The sequence below is a fragment of the Myripristis murdjan genome, chromosome 9 (genome assembly GCF_902150065.1).
Source record: "Myripristis murdjan chromosome 9, fMyrMur1.1, whole genome shotgun sequence".
Lineage (NCBI taxonomy): Eukaryota > Metazoa > Chordata > Actinopteri > Holocentriformes > Holocentridae > Myripristis > Myripristis murdjan.
This window is the reverse complement of record NC_043988.1, coordinates 9002337-9023105: the sequence shown is the minus strand read 5'-3', so window position 1 is coordinate 9023105 and position 20769 is coordinate 9002337. Positions and strand designations below refer to the sequence as shown.

General features: G+C 43.8%; 1 protein-coding gene across 2 annotated transcripts in view; it reads left to right on the top strand.

Annotated features, from left to right (window-relative positions):
• Nucleotides 1-516: 516 nt before the first annotated feature.
• The window catches only part of LOC115365795 (breakpoint cluster region protein), a 31988-nt gene continuing 11735 nt past the window's right edge, over nucleotides 517-20769 (top strand). Inside the window, exons 1-9 of one of the 2 annotated variants that reach the window (XM_030060956.1) lie at nucleotides 517-2858; nucleotides 12818-12996; nucleotides 14156-14260; nucleotides 14896-15081; nucleotides 16424-16531; nucleotides 16790-16850; nucleotides 16962-17014; nucleotides 17133-17273; nucleotides 20346-20467. In XM_030060956.1, the coding sequence (XP_029916816.1) occupies nucleotides 1511-2858; nucleotides 12818-12996; nucleotides 14156-14260; nucleotides 14896-15081; nucleotides 16424-16531; nucleotides 16790-16850; nucleotides 16962-17014; nucleotides 17133-17273; nucleotides 20346-20467 (2303 nt within the window). In that variant the 5' untranslated portion in view covers nucleotides 517-1510. The remainder of the gene's footprint in view (nucleotides 2859-12817; nucleotides 12997-14155; nucleotides 14261-14895; nucleotides 15082-16423; nucleotides 16532-16789; nucleotides 16851-16961; nucleotides 17015-17132; nucleotides 17274-20345; nucleotides 20468-20769) is intronic. The other variant, XM_030060957.1, reaches the window with a different exon arrangement.

The window sequence follows — 20769 nt, the reverse complement described above, 5'->3', positions numbered from 1 at the left end:
TTAAGATAAAAGTTGCGAAATAATCGAAACAAGTGCTGATTGTTGCATCACTTGGACGCCGAATTAATAACTGTTTATGACTATTAAAAGAAAAGTCTTTAGTCACATTTTAAACGGTATGTGCTTTGATGAAATATGGGAAATATATTAGCTCTTCATTTTTTTAGTCGTCTTTGGCTTGGCAATCTCTTGTTTATAAAGCTTTATAATTCCTCTGCCCAAGAGAGCGTCGCATAAAGAGGCTGGACGTTATCGTCAAGTTAGACATAATTCAAGAAAAAAAATAATGCCTGTTAGAAATTGTTCCGATTCGCAGGTGTAAAAACAGGGAACAGGACCCATCATGTCACCACGTCCAGAATTACACTCAGATGCTATTTTTTAATTTTTATTTTTTAATACCTTCGTATCGAGTTTAAATACTTTTATACGTTTAGAGACTCATGAAGCACCTAGAGAGCACAGAGCACCGCCCTGCCAGCCCGGTGAACTTCTGAACCGTCAGGTGGCGATGTTTTCTTTGGACAATTTGCTTTTGCACAACACATTACACTGAGGTAGGAACAAACAAGAGTTTACTGAGCACTGAGTGCATTGTTAAAAGCAGGTGCTGTGTTAGAAACTGTGTTGCTGCTGGCTGGAGTTGCGGTGAATGACTGGAATAGTTAGTTTTCAGGAGAGGGGGTTAAAAAAAATGAAGGCTGCATTTTAGCAACTAACAAAGGAATGTTGTTTGGGAAGTCTGGACTTCGGGTTTCTTCGTCCACTTGAATCTTAACCAGCCTCCAGAACATCTTCCAGTATGTTTTATTCATATTCACCGCATCGTCGGAAGCCCTTTTTGCCTTAAAACCCTGCTAAACTCCATTATGGCAGTCCGGCTGGGATAGCAAAACATTTTTAACATTTTCTCGGGAACAGAAGATGAACTGGGGAATTTCGTCTCGACGTCGGCAAGTCCTACCTGCTAAAGCCGCTGGAGTGTTTGATTAGTTAACTGTGTTTTTGACGAATGGTAGTTTTTCTAGATTTCTGAACAAGTCTAAATCACATCCATGTGGCCCCTCCTCTTTCTGCAGCAACTATAACTAAAGGGCTGACGAGCAGGCAAACACCAGAGTGCTGCGAGTCGGTCTGACATGACAGAGGATCTCCTGAGAATACACACACAAACGAGGAGCAAGTGTGGGAAGTACTGAGATAAGGAAGGATAATCTGACTTTTCTTGGACTTTGTCAAAACGAGCGGAGAGATGGAACTAGTTTTTTTTTTTTTTTTTCATTATGCTTGTAAGTGAGGATTAAAAACTAAGCTGAAGGAGGGAAGGAAATTATCCTGTAGAGTGAATCCCTACCAACCCTCCAGAAAGAACTGTTTCCTTTTTTATTACTATAGCATATGCTAGGAACAATGCAAGCTCTGAGTCATAGACAATTATGTTCAAGCCTTGCCTTAGAAATTGGTAAGTTCCCATTGTTAGCTGACTGAATATTTTTCTCTGAGATTAACAATGGTGGAGCCAGTGGGGTTTGTGGAGGCATGGAGAGCTCAGTTCCCTGAGTCAGACCCCCCTCGCATGGAGCTGAACTCACTGGGGGACATTGAGCAGGAACTGGATAAATGCAAGGCATCTATCAGACACTTGGAGAAGGAAGTGAACAAGGAGCGCTTTCGGATGATCTACCTGCAGACTCTACTCGCCAAGGAGAGGAAGTCTTACGATGGTCAGCGATGGGGCTTCAAGAAGATGCCCCAAATGATTGCAGGAGATCAGTCCAGCAGCCCGGACAGCCAGCGCTCCCACACAGATGAGGCATCTGTGGAGGACCAGCAGCGAGGGGGTGGTGAGACAGCAAGGTGTAAACAACATCCAGAAGGAGAGGTGGATGGTGTGTCCCCCGCCAAACAGAAGGGTGGGGTGTCACCCATTCGACAAGAGACAGAGCTACCGGATTTCCCAGTTGGGACAGGCTCGGTGGCAGCTCTGAGATCCAACTTTGAGCGCATCAAGAGAGTCAGCTCTCACACAGCCGGGGATGGGAGAGGGTTGTCGGTGATGGGAGGTCCAGAGCGCCCCTTCTATGTGAACATGGAGTACCATCATGAGAGAGGGCTGGTCAAAGTCAACGACAGGGAAGTCTCAGACAAGATCAGCACCCTTGGCTGCCAGGCCATGCAGATGGAGCGAAAAAGATCACTGCACTCTGTCCCAGGGAACCTGTCAGCTGTCATGGGGGACATCAGCAAGTCCGTCCAGAGAGGACAGTCCATTGAGGGGAACTGTGGCTACAATGGGTCGTGTGACGACGTAGAGGTCAGCCCACACTTCCTTAAAGACAGTGTGATTCGTACCACTGGGGGGAAGTCTGATAGACAGCCAGCAGATTGTCAGCCCTACACCAGTGTGTATGTTGGGGGGATGATGAGTGACAATGATGCCAGTGTCATCCACATTAGGGACCACAGTGTAGAGGAAGATGCGCATCTCACCTGGCCGAGGCGCTCCTACTCACCTGGCAGCTTTGATGATGTAGGAGGAGGCTACACGCCAGACTGCAGCTCCAATGAGAACCTAACATCCAGCGAGGAGGACTTCTCCTCAGGCCAGTCCAGCCATGTGTCCCCCAGTCCCACCACCTATCAAATGTACCGAGAGAAAAGTCGCTCGCCTTCCCAGCAGTCCTTTGGCAGCAGCAGCCCCCCGACACCTCTGTCTCAGAAACGTCTGCAGCAGCAGGTGGTGGTTTCTGAGGCCTCCATAATTGGAGTCCGTAAAACAGGTCAGATCTGGCCCAGTGATGGGGACTCCACCACATCCAGCAGGACCTCCCATGACAACAGTGTCCAAGGAGATCTGGGTAGGTCTACAAGACACACTGCACAAGACAGACACCCCCCCTCCTCTGTTTTTCACATGCAGGATTAAAGACAGCAAAGTGTTTTGATGAGTAGCAATATGGAAGCTGAAGCACTAAATAGCACATTAAAGGCCCTCTCTAATCACTGTCTGAAAGATGCCTGTGCTTGCCCGGCTGATCTTGATCCACACTAAGGCAGTGATGTGTTAAATGCACCTGCAATCTCTTTAATGAACGCCTAATATTTTGACCTGATATTATAAATCTCCATAAAATGTTTTCTGGAGCCAGGATTATTACACACTTTACATGCCCTGAGCCGTTATAGTAACCCAGTGGTTTTGTAGCTCTTTGAGGAGTGCATGACTTGTTTTCTTTACCCTTTGTAAGCATGCCTGCCTTCTCTTTTTCACCCTGCTCTGCTCTTTGCCCACTGAGTGCTGTAGTGCTCTTGTGGAGATGCTCTGACTGAGACAGCGGGTGCCCCCAGGCCTCCCAGTCGCTCGGCCCTGTCCACCCTGAGTGTTTTCATGTCAGCGCACATCAGTGTTGTTGTCCTTGGTGCGGAGTAATTAACTTAAAGGGGTTTGTGTAGCGTGATAAATTTAGGAAGGCTCTTTGTTGCAGGGGGCGGGACGTGAAAAAGCCCTGACAACTCACTAAAGGAGAGGACAGAGGGGCTTAAAGTGTGTCACACAGCTTCCAATCAAAATTTCAGCCATCAGTGTTTCCTGTTGTTATGTGTGAGCACAATAGGAGAATCGCTCATCTAGAATGTGTATTGACATGTTAACAATGTAACAATGTTAAGTGGGATAAGGAGAGTGGTCCTGGCAACTTGGTACTGCCAAGGACATAAAGAGACGAGGGAGTGAGGGGTCCACGTTCATCAAAGTGAATGATACACAAAGAAGTGTTATTAGGGTTTCATAAAATGAGAGGCTCTGTGTTTCATGCCAACTATTCAGCTGGCTGGAATGGGATACAGATTACAGCCGAAAATTGTCTGGCTCTCCCAAATACCAGTGTTATCCACTGTGGAGCAGATTAAGCAGATCATCAGAATAGTCTGTTTGTTATATAAGGTGATCGAGCCCAAAGCTGTTAATACAAAGCATGCGATGAATAATCAGATAGCATAATCACATATAATCAGCATGAAGAGGAAGCTTGCACACTGCGCGGATGACTGAAACGTGCAAATCCATTCACCGTGGGTCGGCCCTGTTTCACTAAACCATTTGTCGCGCAATATTGTAAACTTTCTGTCAGTTGTGTTGTGTTGCTCCATTGTTTTCATGTACGAAGCTTCCTGTTCTTTCCAAAGTGGAGAGAAATAGCCCGCAACAAATTAAAATAACTTAAAAAAACAGATATATATGTAGATCTGTTCTCTATTTATTTAAAGTGCCCATTAGAGGAGAAACCTGTCATGGAAATAACACTGGAGGGAAAACTTTTTTTTAATTCTTTTAAATAATAGTAATATTACCCTGCACTGTTTAATGTCTACTGCTAAAATGCATGATGCTGCTGAAGTGTGCGCATTGTCCAGATTTGTCCAGGGTGGGCATGCTGCTGAGGTAATGACACTGCTACTTCATGTGAGCCATGCTTTGCGGATTAACAAAAATCTGGATTTATTTTGTGATGTCATAATAACATTACTGTGCACACTGCTGGAACAGGACTTGGGTAAGGAGTGGTTTTGAGGCAAGCCTTACAATAAAATGCTCTCTGTTGTGGTCAGGGACTTCTAGGGAGCACTTGGAAAGCACTTTTTTTTGTATTTATTATAAAACACAGCAGCATTCACCAAATCTATTAAGTCAGCCTTGTAAATGTATCTTAATCTTGCTTTTGTAAAGGAGCTTTTTAGTCCAGTGAAGTAACTGTTAGGCTAAGTTTCATACACAGTAGTATTCATATGTCTGTGGTTATGTCTAAATTAGGCTTTACATGCATAGACTCCTGAGTTTGGTGTGTATGTTTGTGTTACACACCCTGTCATGGAATAGCTAAGTGTTGAAGCAGACAGCTGAGACCTGACATGGTCCCCAGTGTTGTCTGGCATGGTGGCCTGTGTCGGCTTGGTGTACACAACCACTGGCTTGTGCCAACAAACCTGTGATCATACCAGCCCACTGCATCCTGATCCTTCTCTGTGATCTTAGTGAAATGGCCAGTCTAAAATTGACACATCTCAAGGGTTTTTTTCCTATGAATAGGAGAATGAGTGTTGTCTCCTGGTTTCTGGTTATCTAGGCCAATTGTCAAGCCTGGCTGTGAATAGAGCTGCTGATTAGCTGTGGGCCTATAAGGAGGCCAACTCTCTGATGGGTCTATTTTGCCATAATTAATTATCATTTTGACACTGACATGCCTGTGGCCATCCTTTTGCTATGGCTGAAGGAGAGTCTGGGTGTGTAGACTGTCTCGTGCTTAATGTATTACAGTGAGTGGATGAGGCCATGGGTGAGTAGGTCGGCTGACAGAGGAATAATAAATCTCCCATTAGTTTAATCATAATCCTTGTGCAAAAGCAGGAACTTTGTCTGTTTTCGATGCATTTTAGCTCAGCCTGTGGGTTGCTTAGCACAGTTTGTGAAAGTAGATGGATGGGTCTGTCTCAGATGGCTTTGACCTATGGCTTTGACACTAATAGAAAGTGTCTGTCTGAAAGGTGATGAAGTCTGTCTGAATGTCTGGCTTCGGTCCAGGCCTTGGCACTACTTGCTGTCTCAGCAGGAGTTAGAAAGGTGCTGGTCTACACTCCTGGCTAATTGCAGACTCATGAATATTTTAGGTCCCTTAAGGAAGGCCAGACAGACCTATCATTGTACCTTGATATCAACATCTGAGGTTAGTGGTTAAGGAAGCTGAAGAATTCAGCCTCTCCCTTTCCTAGAATAAATGTAGGCCTAGGCCTACGAGAGGAAGTGCTGGCAGCTCTTTAGGGCAACACAGGCCTGTGTGTGTGTGTGTGTGTGTGTGTGTGTGTGTGTGTGTGTGTGTGCGTGTGTGTGTGCGTGCGTGTGTGTGTGTGTGTGTGTGTGCGTGTGTGTGTGTGTGTGTGTGTGTGCGTGTGCGTGTGCATGTGCGTGTGTGCATGCGTGCCTGTGCGTGTAAGTACAACACCTGTCCTTGTGTGTGGTGTACTGGGTAAAGTGGTCAAGAGCTGGCAGGCCATCAGTACACCAGGCCAGGCCTCACCAGCTGCTCTCACAGTGTAGGGGATGAATAGCCCTGTTGTTCAGACCCACTCTGCTTGTTTACAATAATATTCAAGACTGTCAAGCCTTGAACTTCACACCAGTACAACTCTTAACACATACTTAGTTACATGTTCCCATAGATAGGCCTTAACTGAGGACATTTTTGACATGTTTGTGAGGCAGCAGCCATCCCCTACAGGCCTCCCTGGGCTCAGTAATCCTCCCTCGTGCTCTGCCTCAGCCCTCTGGCCCTGTAGTCCCAGCTCCCCTCCCTGGTCCCACTCAAAGGGCTCTCTGTGCTGCTGGCTGGCAGGCCAAGTGTTTATGGAATGTCTCAGCTGCTTGTGGGGTGTGGGGGGAAACAGCTAATGAAATGTAAAGTGCCGTATGAGTTCACCTCCCTTAACAACAGCCTGACCCATGGAGCTCGATGTGTCATTGGTCAGCAGAGTTTGTTTTAGATGAATGTTCAGTCTGCACGGCGAGCCTGCTCAATGTGACGGAATGAGATAGTTAAAAGCTTTTGAAACAAGTGAGGGCAAAGGTGCCAAATTGCTGAGTTTCCTCAAAGGTAGCAGCTATTTATCCATGTAGCCTGACTGATGAAACTTAAGTAAAACCAATTCAGCCACACAAATCAAATGATTCCTAAATCAGTGATGGCCTGATTGATGAGTTCTATGCTATTAGATTTAGCAAATCTGTTTAGTGCAAACTTGTGTCATAAAACCTGTGTTGCTAGGCAGATAATGACTTGGCCAATCAGAGCAAAGCACATCATCAGGTGAAGTCAGTGAAACTTTCACAAATATTTAATGCTACTCTGAGACGCAAATTAATAATTGATCATACCTGAGGGTCAATGTGACTTTATTGTCACTGCTTATGAATACTTTCCCCATTCTGACTGTCATTTGCTATTGTGTAACTATTGAGAATGCACGCTTTCTGAATCACTGGTTTACAACATTCTGTGTAGAGTATAAAACATTTGTAAAATGCAGATTCAAATATCATTTTTTCCCCAATTTTTGTTGAGATATAAATAATTCATTTCCAATGGCCAAATAAGACTAAATAGGCACTATGCCGTATTAAACATGCTATTTTTCCCCACCCTCACTATAGTTAATCTGTGTATAGCCTCTGCGTGCCTATTCTCATTTGTCTATGTTTACGTTCAATAAGGTCACAGACTGGAGCAATTATTGGGCTTTCATTCTCTCTCTTATGCAGGGCATTACAAGCAGTAGCCTGACCACCCTGAGCTATTTAAATGCGCTGATTAGTAGGTGTGCTGGGTTGGGCGGCCCAGTTCTGACCTACACTGCTCAATGACTGGCACTAATTTTAGGCTTTCCCACAACAGATCAGAGCAGAGCGCTGGTGGGCCTCGCTGCCTCGACCGGCCCTGTGGTTTTAAAGTACCTCCCACTCTAGCAGACACTTAAGATGGCCCAGGATGTGATGATTTTTGGTTGGCTAACAATCTGATGATTTGCCAAAACACACAACAGGCTCTTCATCTTGAGTCCCCATTCCAGATGCCACAGGTAGAAAGGCTGTTACTTTTTAACTCGATGACTCAATCTCAGTCGAAGAGAAGCAGAACGTGCTGCTGACAGGAAGTGAGTGCTGCTTCACTGATAGATCAACCCTACATGGTCCACCATACACCATGCACACTCCTCTGCAGCAGTGGTGTGACTCTTTGTAGTCTGAGGACCCAAATGTCACCATGTGAAGTGGATTGCAGATAACTCTATCAACATTTTTTCCACTTGCTTCTTATAAAGTGTGGAGAAGTATGAGGGCCACAGGCCAGGGCTATCATCCAGAGCCTGACAGCCATCACCCCTCAGCCAGTTCCCCCTCTATTCTGTTCGCCTGTGACCGCTGTCTCCCAAGTGACCACGCAGTCAGAAGGAGAATCCATTTACTGGAGCCATAAAGTGGCGCTAACCTTTTAACAACATCTCACATTGGCATCTTCTGCTGCTTTTTCCAAAGGTGCAACTTCTCTCCAGATCTATACGCCCATTAGAGAGGCGACAGATAGGCTGTCCTTCACTGCACCTTTTCTCAGTGGTGATGTAGTAAATTATGTATGCTAAAATCCCAATTCCGGCCATTTCTGTTCTGGGTCGATCAACACATTTGCTATTTGGTGCTTATCTTGGGGCCTTGTGATCTAAATTATCCCCATCAAGTGAACAGTGTCTGTGTATGCTCAGTAAGGTCACAGAGGGGAGCAATAACTGGGCTTTGGTTCCCTCTCTTTGGTGAGGCATTGCAAGCTAGAGTCTGGCCACCCTGGCCAATTTAAACACATTGATTCGTCAGGATGCTGGGCTGCGGGGTGTTGTACCTTTTCACCAGTGCTAATTATGGATGGCAAAACCCAATTAAAGCCTTTTTCTGGAACTGTGCTCGATCAATACTTATTTTTTTCTTGTGCTTATTTTTGGGCATCGCTAAAAAAATAAGTTCCTCCCAATAGAAATGTGCTTGGTACATTAAGTGAAGTGCAGTTGGTATGTCTATGGGCTGAGCGGTATCCACATGCTGTCACTCTGATTGCTGTCTGGACCACTTCCTCCTTTTAGTTATTTCCATAACCAACAGTGAGCTCATCCTTCCCCATCTAAAAATGTCTTCTAGCTAAATGTTGCAAAGTGAAAGACAGTGGTTTGATGGACGCATTGTGTGGTGATGGCAATTTAGAAGACAAACAACACAATGGAGCTGTTTGTTTTAACCCAAGGACAGAAGCATCTGCAGAGAGGTCCTAAGAAAAAGCTTCCTCGTTAGTGTCCTGCGGAGTTTTTTAAGTAAGCCGTCCTGTGTGAGCTCTGTAAAGAAAGCCACGTGAATTTTGTTGTAGTAGTGAATCTCGGATAACATGAAGTTCTGCACATCTGTCAGTCCCTCTGTGCCTGTTTATCGTGCTGTGTTCATCTCTATGGATTAGGATTATGGGTTTCCATGTGTCTTTGCTTTGTCATCAATAGAACATCCTACATGCTCCTGTATTAAACTGCAGCGATAGTCCTGTGAACATGCCTGCTGTTGACATGCTGCAGGAAGGAACAGGGTTTCATGATGATGGATTATTGTGCTTGGAGGGACTGCAGAGCAAGGAACCAGTTGTTTGGTCAAGTCCTTATATATCCTTGGGTTCTATTTTTAGTGTGTGTGTTCAGTGTGATGTTTGTGGGTAGTGTGGAAAAGCAAAAACACTCCCCTGAGAACTTCTAAATTGTGCATTCAAGAGTGATTCCAGCAAAAAGTCGTTTTCTGATGATTGTAGAGTGGTGAAATCCATACGCTTAAAGATCACTGGAATGCAGTCAAGTTAATTCTTGAAAAACACAGAATTACAGAGTTCAGAAACAGTCCACAGCCAAATCAGGTCCATTCTGATCCTTGGCGCTATACAGCTCACAATCACAGCTGTTGAGCTAAGCAATCTTATGTAATGTCATTACAGTGTATTTATTACAGCTCTGTTGCACAGTTCAGACCAGTTTAAACTGTAGCTAGCCAGGTATGGGACAGGGAAAGCATTGGGACTGCCAGGATTTCTGTAACACCACACAGCTGTGTGATGTTTTAATGTTAACAGATTCTCAGTTACTGAATTCCTGCAGAGTGTGAACAAGAAAATAATCTTACCTCTGTACCAGTTCCACTGACTTTCGCTTCATTGTTAAAGCCGATATGTGATCTCAGATGTGTAGCTCCCAGTGCCGATAGCCTGCCAGCTGTTCTTCAGCATTATTTCCACTCTCAAATTGACCAAATAACGAGTTATTCAAGGACTGACAGGGTATTATGATTTACATAATACATGTATTATGAGGTTGTTAAAAAAAAAAAAAAAGCAGTTTACATAGGGTATGCATTATAGTTGTATGTCTTTTGCACTTTACAAAATAAGTTATATGAAAGTAACTCACAGTCAAGACAAACAAAAGACACAGAAACAAGGTTTAAGAAGAAAACAAACGGACAGCAGTAAAAGCAAATAAAGTAATGGAAAAAGAATCATTACATCAAAGCAAGTAGAAAAGCAGTGAATTAAAAAAAAAAATACGGAAAGTAAACCAGGCTTGTATTATGAGTTACGATGGGATATGAACATTGTAAAAAGCTCTTTCCATGTATGTCTGAATTTATACAGCTCAATAAAATCATTCGGGCTTGGTAACAAGATTTTTATTTCAAAGAGCATCTCAAAGTTAACTGGAATATAATATGGTGGTCATGACTGTGAAGGAATTGTGTGTGTTGGGTAGTGGGAGGTGTTTGTGAAAAGATGGCCTTGTGCAGAAAGCCTGTTTCCTCTACGGAGCTGATGAATTGCTGAATTTTCCGGACAGACCTGCCTCGACACTTCCTCAGTAGCAGTCCTTGTGATCAGTAGGGCGACCACGCTTACTGAGGAACTATTGTGATATCCAGCGCTTTCTCACACAGCCGTGCTTAAATAAGCGCCCTGTATTTTAAAAGCCAAGCACCTTTTAAAAAAAGCCACAACCGGCCTGGTATTTATGACGGCCAAACACGTTTCAGATCCTCCTCGCTCATTCTTGTGTTTAGTGTATTACAAAAGCCCTGACGCCAACTTTTCATACTGGAAGGAGATAGTTTGTGGGTCCCAGGCTGCTGTCGGAGAGAGGATGTGTTATTCATCCAGTGCCACGGCTGATGTATAATCTCACAGGAACACAGAGTGGCCTTTCACATGGACTTCCCCTGTGCTGTTTGGCTGCCTTGGCCTGCGCTGGCCTCTTCCGCAAGCAGTCGATACGGCTCCCTCTCTCTCTTTCTTTATTTCTCTCTCTATATATCTCTCACTCGCGCTCTACTGGGCCCAGTGTGTTTGTTGGAGTCCTTTGTCACTGCCTCTGTGGATGTCATCCTGTCAAGCCTGAGTGTCAGCCAGGCCTCTCCAGGGGGACTCGGCTGTATCTCCCCCCAGCTTCCGGAATCCTCTCTTTCCTGTTTTCAAGCAGAGGTGAACCAGTTCTGTTGCCTCTTTTTAACATACCAGACTCCACAGTAGACAAACAGCATTGCCCTTTTTTTTTTTATTGCTGCTGTTTGAAATTGCTGCTCCATCTGTCGGCTCCCACATACTTTAAAGTGATAATCATGATAATAATAATGATAACTGACGATGAGTCAGGGGTGGCTGACAGTAATTACAAGACTGAGAGCTTGTTGGTCCGCATCTACAGGGTGTCCGAGAGTCTGGAGTCATTTGGATGAGTAATAGTGTACATATTTTTTTTTCTTGTTGCACTTGTTTTCCTCCGCACATACTCGTCGTCAGGGTGGCTGTGTGGTCTCAGGCGCCGGGTTTTCTGCTTTCCAAATGGAGGCTTGTGACAGGCAGTTTTGATTCCTGTTTAACTAGCGGTTTCAAACTTTCTGGATACCATGTAGATGAATAATGAAGATCTACCATGTGGATGATTAAGAAAGCAAACATGTAAGCTGAACACAAACGCCTCTTCTGTCCTTATGTCTAATGTGGAAATCCACAAGGAGGTCCACTGCTTTCTCTTGGAGAAGAGGATGGGCAAAATGTGTACTACAGTGTGTTTCAAAGCAGGCACACATTTTTAGATAAATTATTAATCCTCATTATAGTTTTAAATATTGTTCTTTTGTTCATGTACACTTATTAAATGAATGTTGAATTACATTGCTGGAATAACTAAAGTTAAAAATGATTAACATCTAACATCTTAACTACTACTAGTACTACGATTACTAGTAAAAAAAAATGTTCTTTTGATACACTCAGTGTAACAGGCTGCTGTAGTCAGTTTCACTGTGATGCTGAAAAAGCATCATCCTGGCAGCTGATGGAGATGCATTAAAGGATGTCATGAGCAGAGCACGTGTGTTGCCCCTGCAGTTACCCTGGCTTATCCACTGGTATGGGCCAATCCCTCTGCAGCAGGCACAACCTCTGGTAGATTTGGATAGGCCACAGGTTTATGAAGGTTAAAGCGGATTTGATACAAATACACACAGCACTCAGTCATGGTCTTTCGCTTTCTGCGCGTTATAAACTAAGTGTTAGAAAATGAAACAGAAAGCCTGTGTTTTTGTGCTTGTGTGACATGCATGAACGTGATATTTCACTTTACAAAATGAACTGATTATAAATAAAGCTACATATTTCCTTTACATTTCTCATGTATGCCTCTCTGTTAAGGCTGCAAATAGAGAGTTTTATTCCAAATTGAGACGTCCACCATTTAAAAAACAAAACTGACACTCACTCTCCCACTCTTTCACTGACTGGTGACACAAAAGTTAAGCACATTATGGGTTAGCACTGAAGTTATGAGTCATCTTAGCTCACAGTTTATTTTGTGAGGACAGAATCAACTTTGTTTTTCACATATTACCTGATGGAGTTCAGGATGTGATTTTTTTTCCCCCAAAATGGATATGCTCCATTTTAGAATGAAACTATTCCAATGCACCTGCCAATATAACTCATCTTACGCTACAAGAAGACGAAATCTTGATGATGATATCGTGTTATATCAGTTTTTCCTTAATATTTTCTATCCCCAAAAAGCTTCAGTGCCAAGCATTAAGGATGCTAACACTAGAAGATGTTACAGTCAGCTGCATTTCCCATGACTCCTTCCTGTGTTTACTATATGACCTCATGTCTTGGTGTCTGACCCGTGTCCGCTGTTTGATTGTTGCTCACAGAGGCTCCGTACAGTGAGACCCCTCCTTCCTATGGCTATGACCTGGAGCATTCGGAGGACCACCAGCCCCACCACGACCCCCACTTCGCCGGCTCTCCCTCCTCCTCGCCACGCCTACGCTCCAAGAGCCGCAACAGCCGAGACACTCAGTCCTCCGGCTCCCTGGAGTCCTCTCTGTCGGTAATGTTACTGGGTCAACCCCTACCCCTGTCTGACACATAAACTGTCTCGCAGCTCTTGATACCACCTTTTTCAGTCACCACATTGAAAAGAGTAACTACTTCTGTCAGTAAACTGTTTTGATGATAAGAGAAATCGCTCAGTCCCGACAGTCTTGCCTCATCTTATAAATCTGACGGCAGTGGTTTAACGGTTATGTGCAACATTCTGAAACATTAATCAATGTCAACCCATTTCTGATTCCTGGCTATAATAAAAGTAAACAAATGAGAACACAGTTGAGGTTAGTGGTAGCCCCTGTCTCACGCCTGTGTTACCGCTAGTGTTATTCAAAATAAATGATCACATTTCCCCGAAACCACACTTCCTGTTGCAACAATCATGTTGTGAGGGGAAGCGCACTTAAATTCCTTTTGTAGCTGAGCAAATCTGAACAGGGAAAGTGAGTAATTAACTCTCTCAGCTCCTTAAAAACTTCAATGAAGAAATGCTTTTGAGCATGGCACTAGCATTGTCTAGCAGTGAGTGAGTGCACATGGCAGCTTCCAGTTGGAGGTGCTTGTAGCTATGAAGCAGGGCGTTGCTGAAAAAGACCATGCGGGCTCAGTAAACATTTTCTGGTCAAACAAAGGTTAAAGAGAAATCCAGTTCCCCTCCCCCTCTACCTTGTTCACTGACCCATCTGTGGTATTCTTGTCCTCTGCGCTTGGTCATCTTCAAAGGCTAAACCATAGGGGGAGGACTGTGCATATAGCTCCTTCACCATTGAGTCAATATAATGGCTCCAGTATAACGCTCCAGTGGTCTTCATACTGACCAGAGATTATGCACCAGGATGACTGATGACTTTGACCTGTTTGAAATAACAAGTCCCGGTCGAGGAACATGCTTGTGTCCCTTAAGTTGCTATGACCCTTTAGGTCTTGGCATCTGAGACTCCCACTGAGTTTAATCAAATCTGCTCTGTCCTAATCCCACAAGAACAATATCTAGTGGTTCACAGACCTCTCACCCAACACCCTGGGTGGGTTAGTGTAGATCAAACATGTTTACAGTTAAAATCTATCAAGATGAGCTTGGTCTAAGTCTTTTAGGGAATGTCTTAGCCTCATGTCTTACAACTGCCTTAACACTCCCTCACATTCAATTTTTCTTCCAGGTGGAGCTCGATCAGGAGAAGGGACTGGAGATGAGGAAGTGGGTTCTGTCGGGAATCCTGGCCAGTGAGGAGATCTACCTCAGCCAGCTGGAGGCACTTTTAATAGTAAGTATTAATTAAAACACACACACACACACACACACACGCACACACACACACACACACACACACACACACACACACACACACACACACACACACACACACACATACACCATAAGTTTCCCATAACAGGTAAAACTGCATTGGAAAAAGGTTTTATTATCTAACCCCACTGGCAAGAGTGTTCTCTTGTTTGGATTAAAAATATTTTGGGAATAAGTCAACACTAACCATGACATCTCACACAATTAGTCCAAATTGCCCTTGGTGTAATTTATTTATTTGTTTTTTGGTGTGTGTGATGGGCAGTGTCTGAGACATTGCTGTTGAATATTGGGATTTTTTGGCCTGTTGGTTGCGCTGTCACCAGCATCATTTTGGGAATACTGGATATCAGTGTAAAACACCATTCCCCCAAGGTTCATTGAATTAGACCCAGTAATGTCAGAGATACTGAGCATGATGTTTACTGTCCTCTTGGCCTGGTGGTGGAGCTGTGGTCGGCCAATCACATACATATTCAAAATGCTGGACCCCAGTGTCAAAACCCGTGATTCACCCAAGTTTCATCCAAAAGAGGCAGCAGAGGCTCACAAATAAAGCCCAATCCATAGTATTTTTGCTTTGTTTTTGCACAGCCCATGAAGCCTCTGAGGGCAGCAGCTACAACCTCCCAGCCGATGCTGACCATCCAGCAGATAGAGACCATCTTCTTCAAGGTGCCAGAGCTCCATGAGATTCACAAGGACTTCTATGATGCCCTGCTGCCCAGAGTCCAGGACTGGAGTTACCAACAGTGTGTGGGTGATCTCTTCCAGAAACTGGTAAGCTTGTGATGTTTGAACATTGTTACAGCTGGAATAGTCAAGATCTAATTTAAAAATGTACCCATCTTGGGCGTGTTAGGAGCACGCACAATGTACCACGGCTTAGTCCCGATAGCAGCGACCTCAGGTCCTTTGCTGCATGTCATCCCCTCTCTCAAATGAAATCCCAGTGCTGAGCCTGGTCACCAGTATGAAATCTTCTTGGTGTACAGTAAGAAATGCATCAAACTTAAGGAGGAATTATAATACTGCCTCCTAAACAGCAGTGAGTGAGTGCTTGCTCCCGAGAACGCTGACTCATGGATGGATGGCTGCACCTCTTCATCGTCACCCCCTCCAGATGAAGAACGACATTTCTACATATTGAAATCTGCAAAACTGAAACACTTACCTCTCACTGCCATTGGTGGCTGCCAACATGCAGAGATTCCCGGTGTAGCTTCACTGGTAGTGTTTACACATGAAATGGTGTGTTGATCAAATGTATGAATCAAGTGACAGTCATAGTCAAGTATGTCAGTCCTTTAAGATGTTTTTATTTCACCCTTGTAAAGTACCAGAACAAAGCATAGACCTCCCTGAACATCAAATAATGTGGAATTTTGATGAAGCAAACAACATTTTTGCTAATCTGCCACTTTTCAAAGACAGTTAATTATAGTTCTCTTCTCTTTTTCAAAAGTATGTTGGCTGAACCCTCATATAGCATCAGATAGATAATAAAAGGCTGGCTTTTGATCAAATAAGCCAGTATTAGTCAAGTCAGTAACTTTCTGAAACTGACTTAATTATAGCACTTCTTAAATATCATGCCTTGATCATTAATGATAGTTTAAAAAAAGGAGACTTTTAAGGGAAAAAGGCGGGGGTCTTTGCCTGTTAGTGATGTTTAGTGGGTCCCGGCAGCGCATGTGTGAGTAGACTGCCTGGAGTCCTCTCCTGCTCAGATGAAAGCCTCGCTTTAACCACATGACAGGCAGTAAAGGAGAACAAAACGCTCTATAGGAGGCTGCTGACTGAGGAGCTACATCACTATTTCACTGCTGGAAGAAAAAAGATGAAACACACACACACACACACACACGTATACATACAGGCATGTGAGCACACATTTGCTTACTGTCTCTTTTTCTCACACACACATACACACGTGTGCTGTTGTATTGCACTGAATGGGGTTCATTCCTTTTGTAATCCTATTATTTTACCTTATGCCAAATCATGCTTGAGCACAGCGTACACTGGCATTACAACATACCCAGAGGACATCGTGGACCAGTAAAGTATATCTGCTCTATTATGGAATGAATGTAATCTCCCCTCTGCCTGTGTCCTATAGGCCAGCCAGCTGGGAGTGTACCGGGCCTTTGTGGATAACTATAAGGTTGCCGTGGAGACAGCAGACAAGTGCTGCCAGGCAAACGTCCAGTTTGCCGAGATATCTGAGGTATGTAATCACGCCACCACACACAGCAGGACATGAGACTGTGGCGGGCGAGTGTTTGATGCTCTGCAGCTGCCCCGGGCAAGTGATGACAGGGCAGTTTCAGCACTCCTCACACCGCATGTCCTCAGCTGAGTAGCTCTTTACAGTGGTGTTGATCGTTTTAATGGCGCTGTTTGGTAATTGCTCTGATTTAATGAGGTTATTTTCTTTTTCAATACCCTTTTATCCCCCTCCCCACCCCCCTCTGTGCCCCACTAGAACCTCAAGGTTAAAAGCACAAAGGACTGTAAAGACCAGTCTGCTAAAAATTCACTGGAAAGTAAGTACAGTGGGAAAAGGATGGCATTTCCCCTCATTAATCAATACAGCTATAAGTAGCTGTGCTGTGACTAGGCCTGTCCAACTGAAATCCTGTGACTCTGCCCCACAGCCCTTCTATATAAACCTGTGGACAGAGTGACACGCAGCACCCTCGTTCTGCATGTAAGTCCAGTCTTTACTGTGTCTTGTAACACAAGCCTCATCTTGTCTGCATATGATGATGAAAGAGATGTGCAGCATGAGGATTGATTACATCAGTCAATCTTTTTTCTTTCTGTAGGACTTATTGAAGCACACCCCCTCCAGCCACCCAGACTATCCACTGCTGCAGGACGCCCTGCGCATCTCCCAGAACTTCCTGTCCAGTATCAATGAGGAGATCACTCCGCGCAGACAGTCCATGACTGTAAAGAAGGGAGAGGTCAGTACAGCAGGCTGTCACTGCATCTCCTCGTGAACCCACTTGTGTTGTCAAGGCTCAAAATTAACACCTGTCAAGTGCCAAATACTGGTAAAATATGTGTTTTGTGGATAAATCAATAAGAGTCACCCACCACACTGTACATCTTTGTTTTCAAACTATGCTCTTTTGTAGATATAATTCTGCTGCACTTCATGATGAATCACTAACTAAATTTTACATGAGCACAGGGTATTTGATTTTATGCACTAAATGGCAGTGATGTGGTAAGAGTTGTGGATGTGGTAATTATCTCATTTTCCATGGAAAATGAGATAATTTTTTTGGCTTGTGATATTCTTATTGAGTAACTCTTTTTTAAGATTACCTGTCTTTGGCAGGTGGCACAAAAACCTGAATTCTAAGTTATTTGATGGGCTGTTTATCTGACAAAATGTATATAATGTATTGCTTGACTAGACTAAATTTAGTCTAACTTGTTGTAGCTTTTTTTTTTTTTTTTTGCACAGACCAAGAGCAGAGGGTTACAGTAAGAGGAGGTACAGCTTGCTCCCTCTGTGGAGCACTTGTTCCCTGTGCCAAGGACAAATCTAGCGGTTAGAGAAGCTGCTGCACTGGTACAGCCACCCAGGCCTGGCACTGCCATACCAACTCACTCGCCAACTCCGCAGTGCTTTTACACTTGGTTTCATTTGCTCTCGCCGTTTTGTAATATGCTAACTCTCTGGCACTGCAAGATTGTTTTTGTTATACAAGCTTCATTTAGGACAACTGAGGACTTTTGTTTGCTAGAGAGGATATCCACTATTGAAAAAAAAAACAACCACTCTTGGGAAACAATTCACAACAAAATTAGGAGATGGATTAAATATTGGGGTTAGATTAAGTATTTGGTTTACAAAATGACAACATATGGCAATACAGTGCATACGCTGCATTATACTAAACATGGGATAAAAACAGTTTACCTTCAAAATGGGCACACAGTATTCATCAAGTACATTTTCTGTTATGTAATTCTCTCACTCAGACAGGAACTTCTTGGCATTGAGGGTTAATACTGCAGAAGTAATTTCCATCAGATCCTGACTGGTGACAGTAAAAGCTGAGAGCACAGGGTGTCTGGGGGCTGTAATAAAACTGGTTCGTGAGTCAGGTTGTTGCTGAGTCATCCCAGCCTGTTTGATTTAGTTGTGGAGGAAGTGGAGTGTAGAGGAAGCTCATGACAAAGTACAGCCAACACTGAAGCCCAGGGTCTCCGTGCTGCAAACCAGGAAGGCCGGTCGCCCACCTCTCTGCTCACTCCCATCCTTCCCCGCCAGAAGCTCAGCTCCGCTTCCCAGAAATGATCTGCAGCTCCCCTTATCACACAACTGTCTGCGCAGACTTCTCCAGTGGGCGTGGACCAACTTACCCATGCTTCCTCACCTTTCCTGAGTCCTCCGTCCAACCATCCCGCATCTCAGAGCTCTGATTCAAATAATCTTGATCAGCAACTTCCTCTATTTTTCCTGGGAAAACTGCCCTGCCCACCAGACTTGACTGTTTTACCAAGTAAATCAAGGAATGGTTCCTGGGAACATTCCACCGTGTTTTGTCTTGGAAGTCAAATGAAATCCCACAGGAATAGGCAGATGACAATGACACATAACTTAAAATACAAGTTTGTTATTGCATTGGTTTGGCTCTCTACTAAATTTGCACTCAATGTTGATCATTTTTACTGTGGCTGCCTGTAATTATCATGATCATTTAAACCCACAAGTTTGTTTAGTTTTGCCTCTTCTACATGCTGTGGTGCTCAACGTCTCATTATAGTGCGTGGAAAAAGCAGGAGCAGATGCCAGTGTCAGTAGACTAACCACGAATCGACTGCCCTTCCCTGTGGAGTGCCATGCACATAGGGGACCAGCTGTGTGTATGACACAGGATCACAACTCTTGATTTTCCATTGGAATACTGAGCATTTGTCCTGTTTGTGTTGGAGAGGAATGTTCAGATGCCGGCTCTCTCTGAAACAGGGACAGTACCAAACATGTTTGGTTCCTCACCAGCATGCTTCTGACGCCCACAGTGGACTGAACTCTGTGGAAAAACATACCGCAGTGATTTCCTTGTTTTTGTCGAACCGTGGTTGGTGCAGGATACTAAAGTCTCACATGGACAGTGTCAGTGTAAACAGCTTCAGCCTGGAGTTCAAAAGTCGTCAGAAGCAGCGGTGGGGAAATTTAGATGCACGCTGCCGCAGGAAGAGCAGATGTCATCACATCCGCCTTTAACCTCAGGCTGGACGGATTGACAGGGATTAGAGGAGGCTCTGAAAGTAGGATCTGTTATCAAAAAAAACGTGGCTGGCAAGCTAGAAGCGCAACTAGTCATTGACCTGACCCAATTAATTTACAGTTCCAGAGGTTGCATCTGAGCCTGAAATGCAGGGTAAATTTCAACTTGGCTCAGAGAATACAACATTATTCCTGTGTGAGCTCTGCTAGAAGTTGGTAGTCTGAAGGTCCAGGAAATATACCTGCTTTGTACAAATGATTTTTTATTACAAGTTTTGTTTGCATGCACAATCACGTTGGGCTACGTTTATCAGATAGCTGTTGCAACACCTCCACCTGTAATTACATGCAAGTTTCTGTGTGTTGTGCAACATCAAAATGCAATCAAGATGATATTGACATATAAAAATGTGGCACAAAATCATACAAAATGATTCCAAGCATTGATGTAAAACACGTTTTACCTGACTTAAGATTTCAGGTTGACATTTTTGAGGATCAAATATGTTGTTATAATATTGCATCATATTAGGTTACTGCATTTTCCCGTAGCAAGAAAATAAAATTACTTAAGATGATCCTGGATCCTTATTGTACTCAGATATACCTTTCTCAGCACTTCTAATAAAAGAACTTGGTGGAAGCTTTGGTGAAAAAGTATGTGTAAACGCACTGATCTTATGATAATATTTCTTTAAACTCTAATTGAATTAATGAAACTTGAGATACATGGGTGATCTTGATATTTTGATTGTAATGGTAGTCACTGTTTTCCATTTCCTGTTGGCAGAACCGGCAGCTGTTGAGAGATCGCTTCATGGTGGAGTTGGTCGAAGGCTCCAGGAAGCTCCGTCACGTCTTCCTCTTCACTGACCTGCTGCTCTGCACCAAGCTGAAGAAACAGGCTGCAGGGTGAGTGTGTACCAGCGGCCACACAGAGGTCAGAGATGAAAGCTCGTGACCGGATCACTAGTTCAAACCCCCAGACTGCTGGGGAATGAGAAACACTAACCCTCAGTTGGTATAACTCTTGATTACATGAAGTCAGACTGTACACCAGATAGATAGATAGATAGATAGATACTTTATTCATCCCGCAGGAAATTCACAGTTTTTCAGCAGTATCCACAGATTACAGATTAAATAAAATAAAAAAAGATTAAAAAAAAATAAAAAAATAAAAATAAAATAAAATAAAATAAAATAAAATAAAG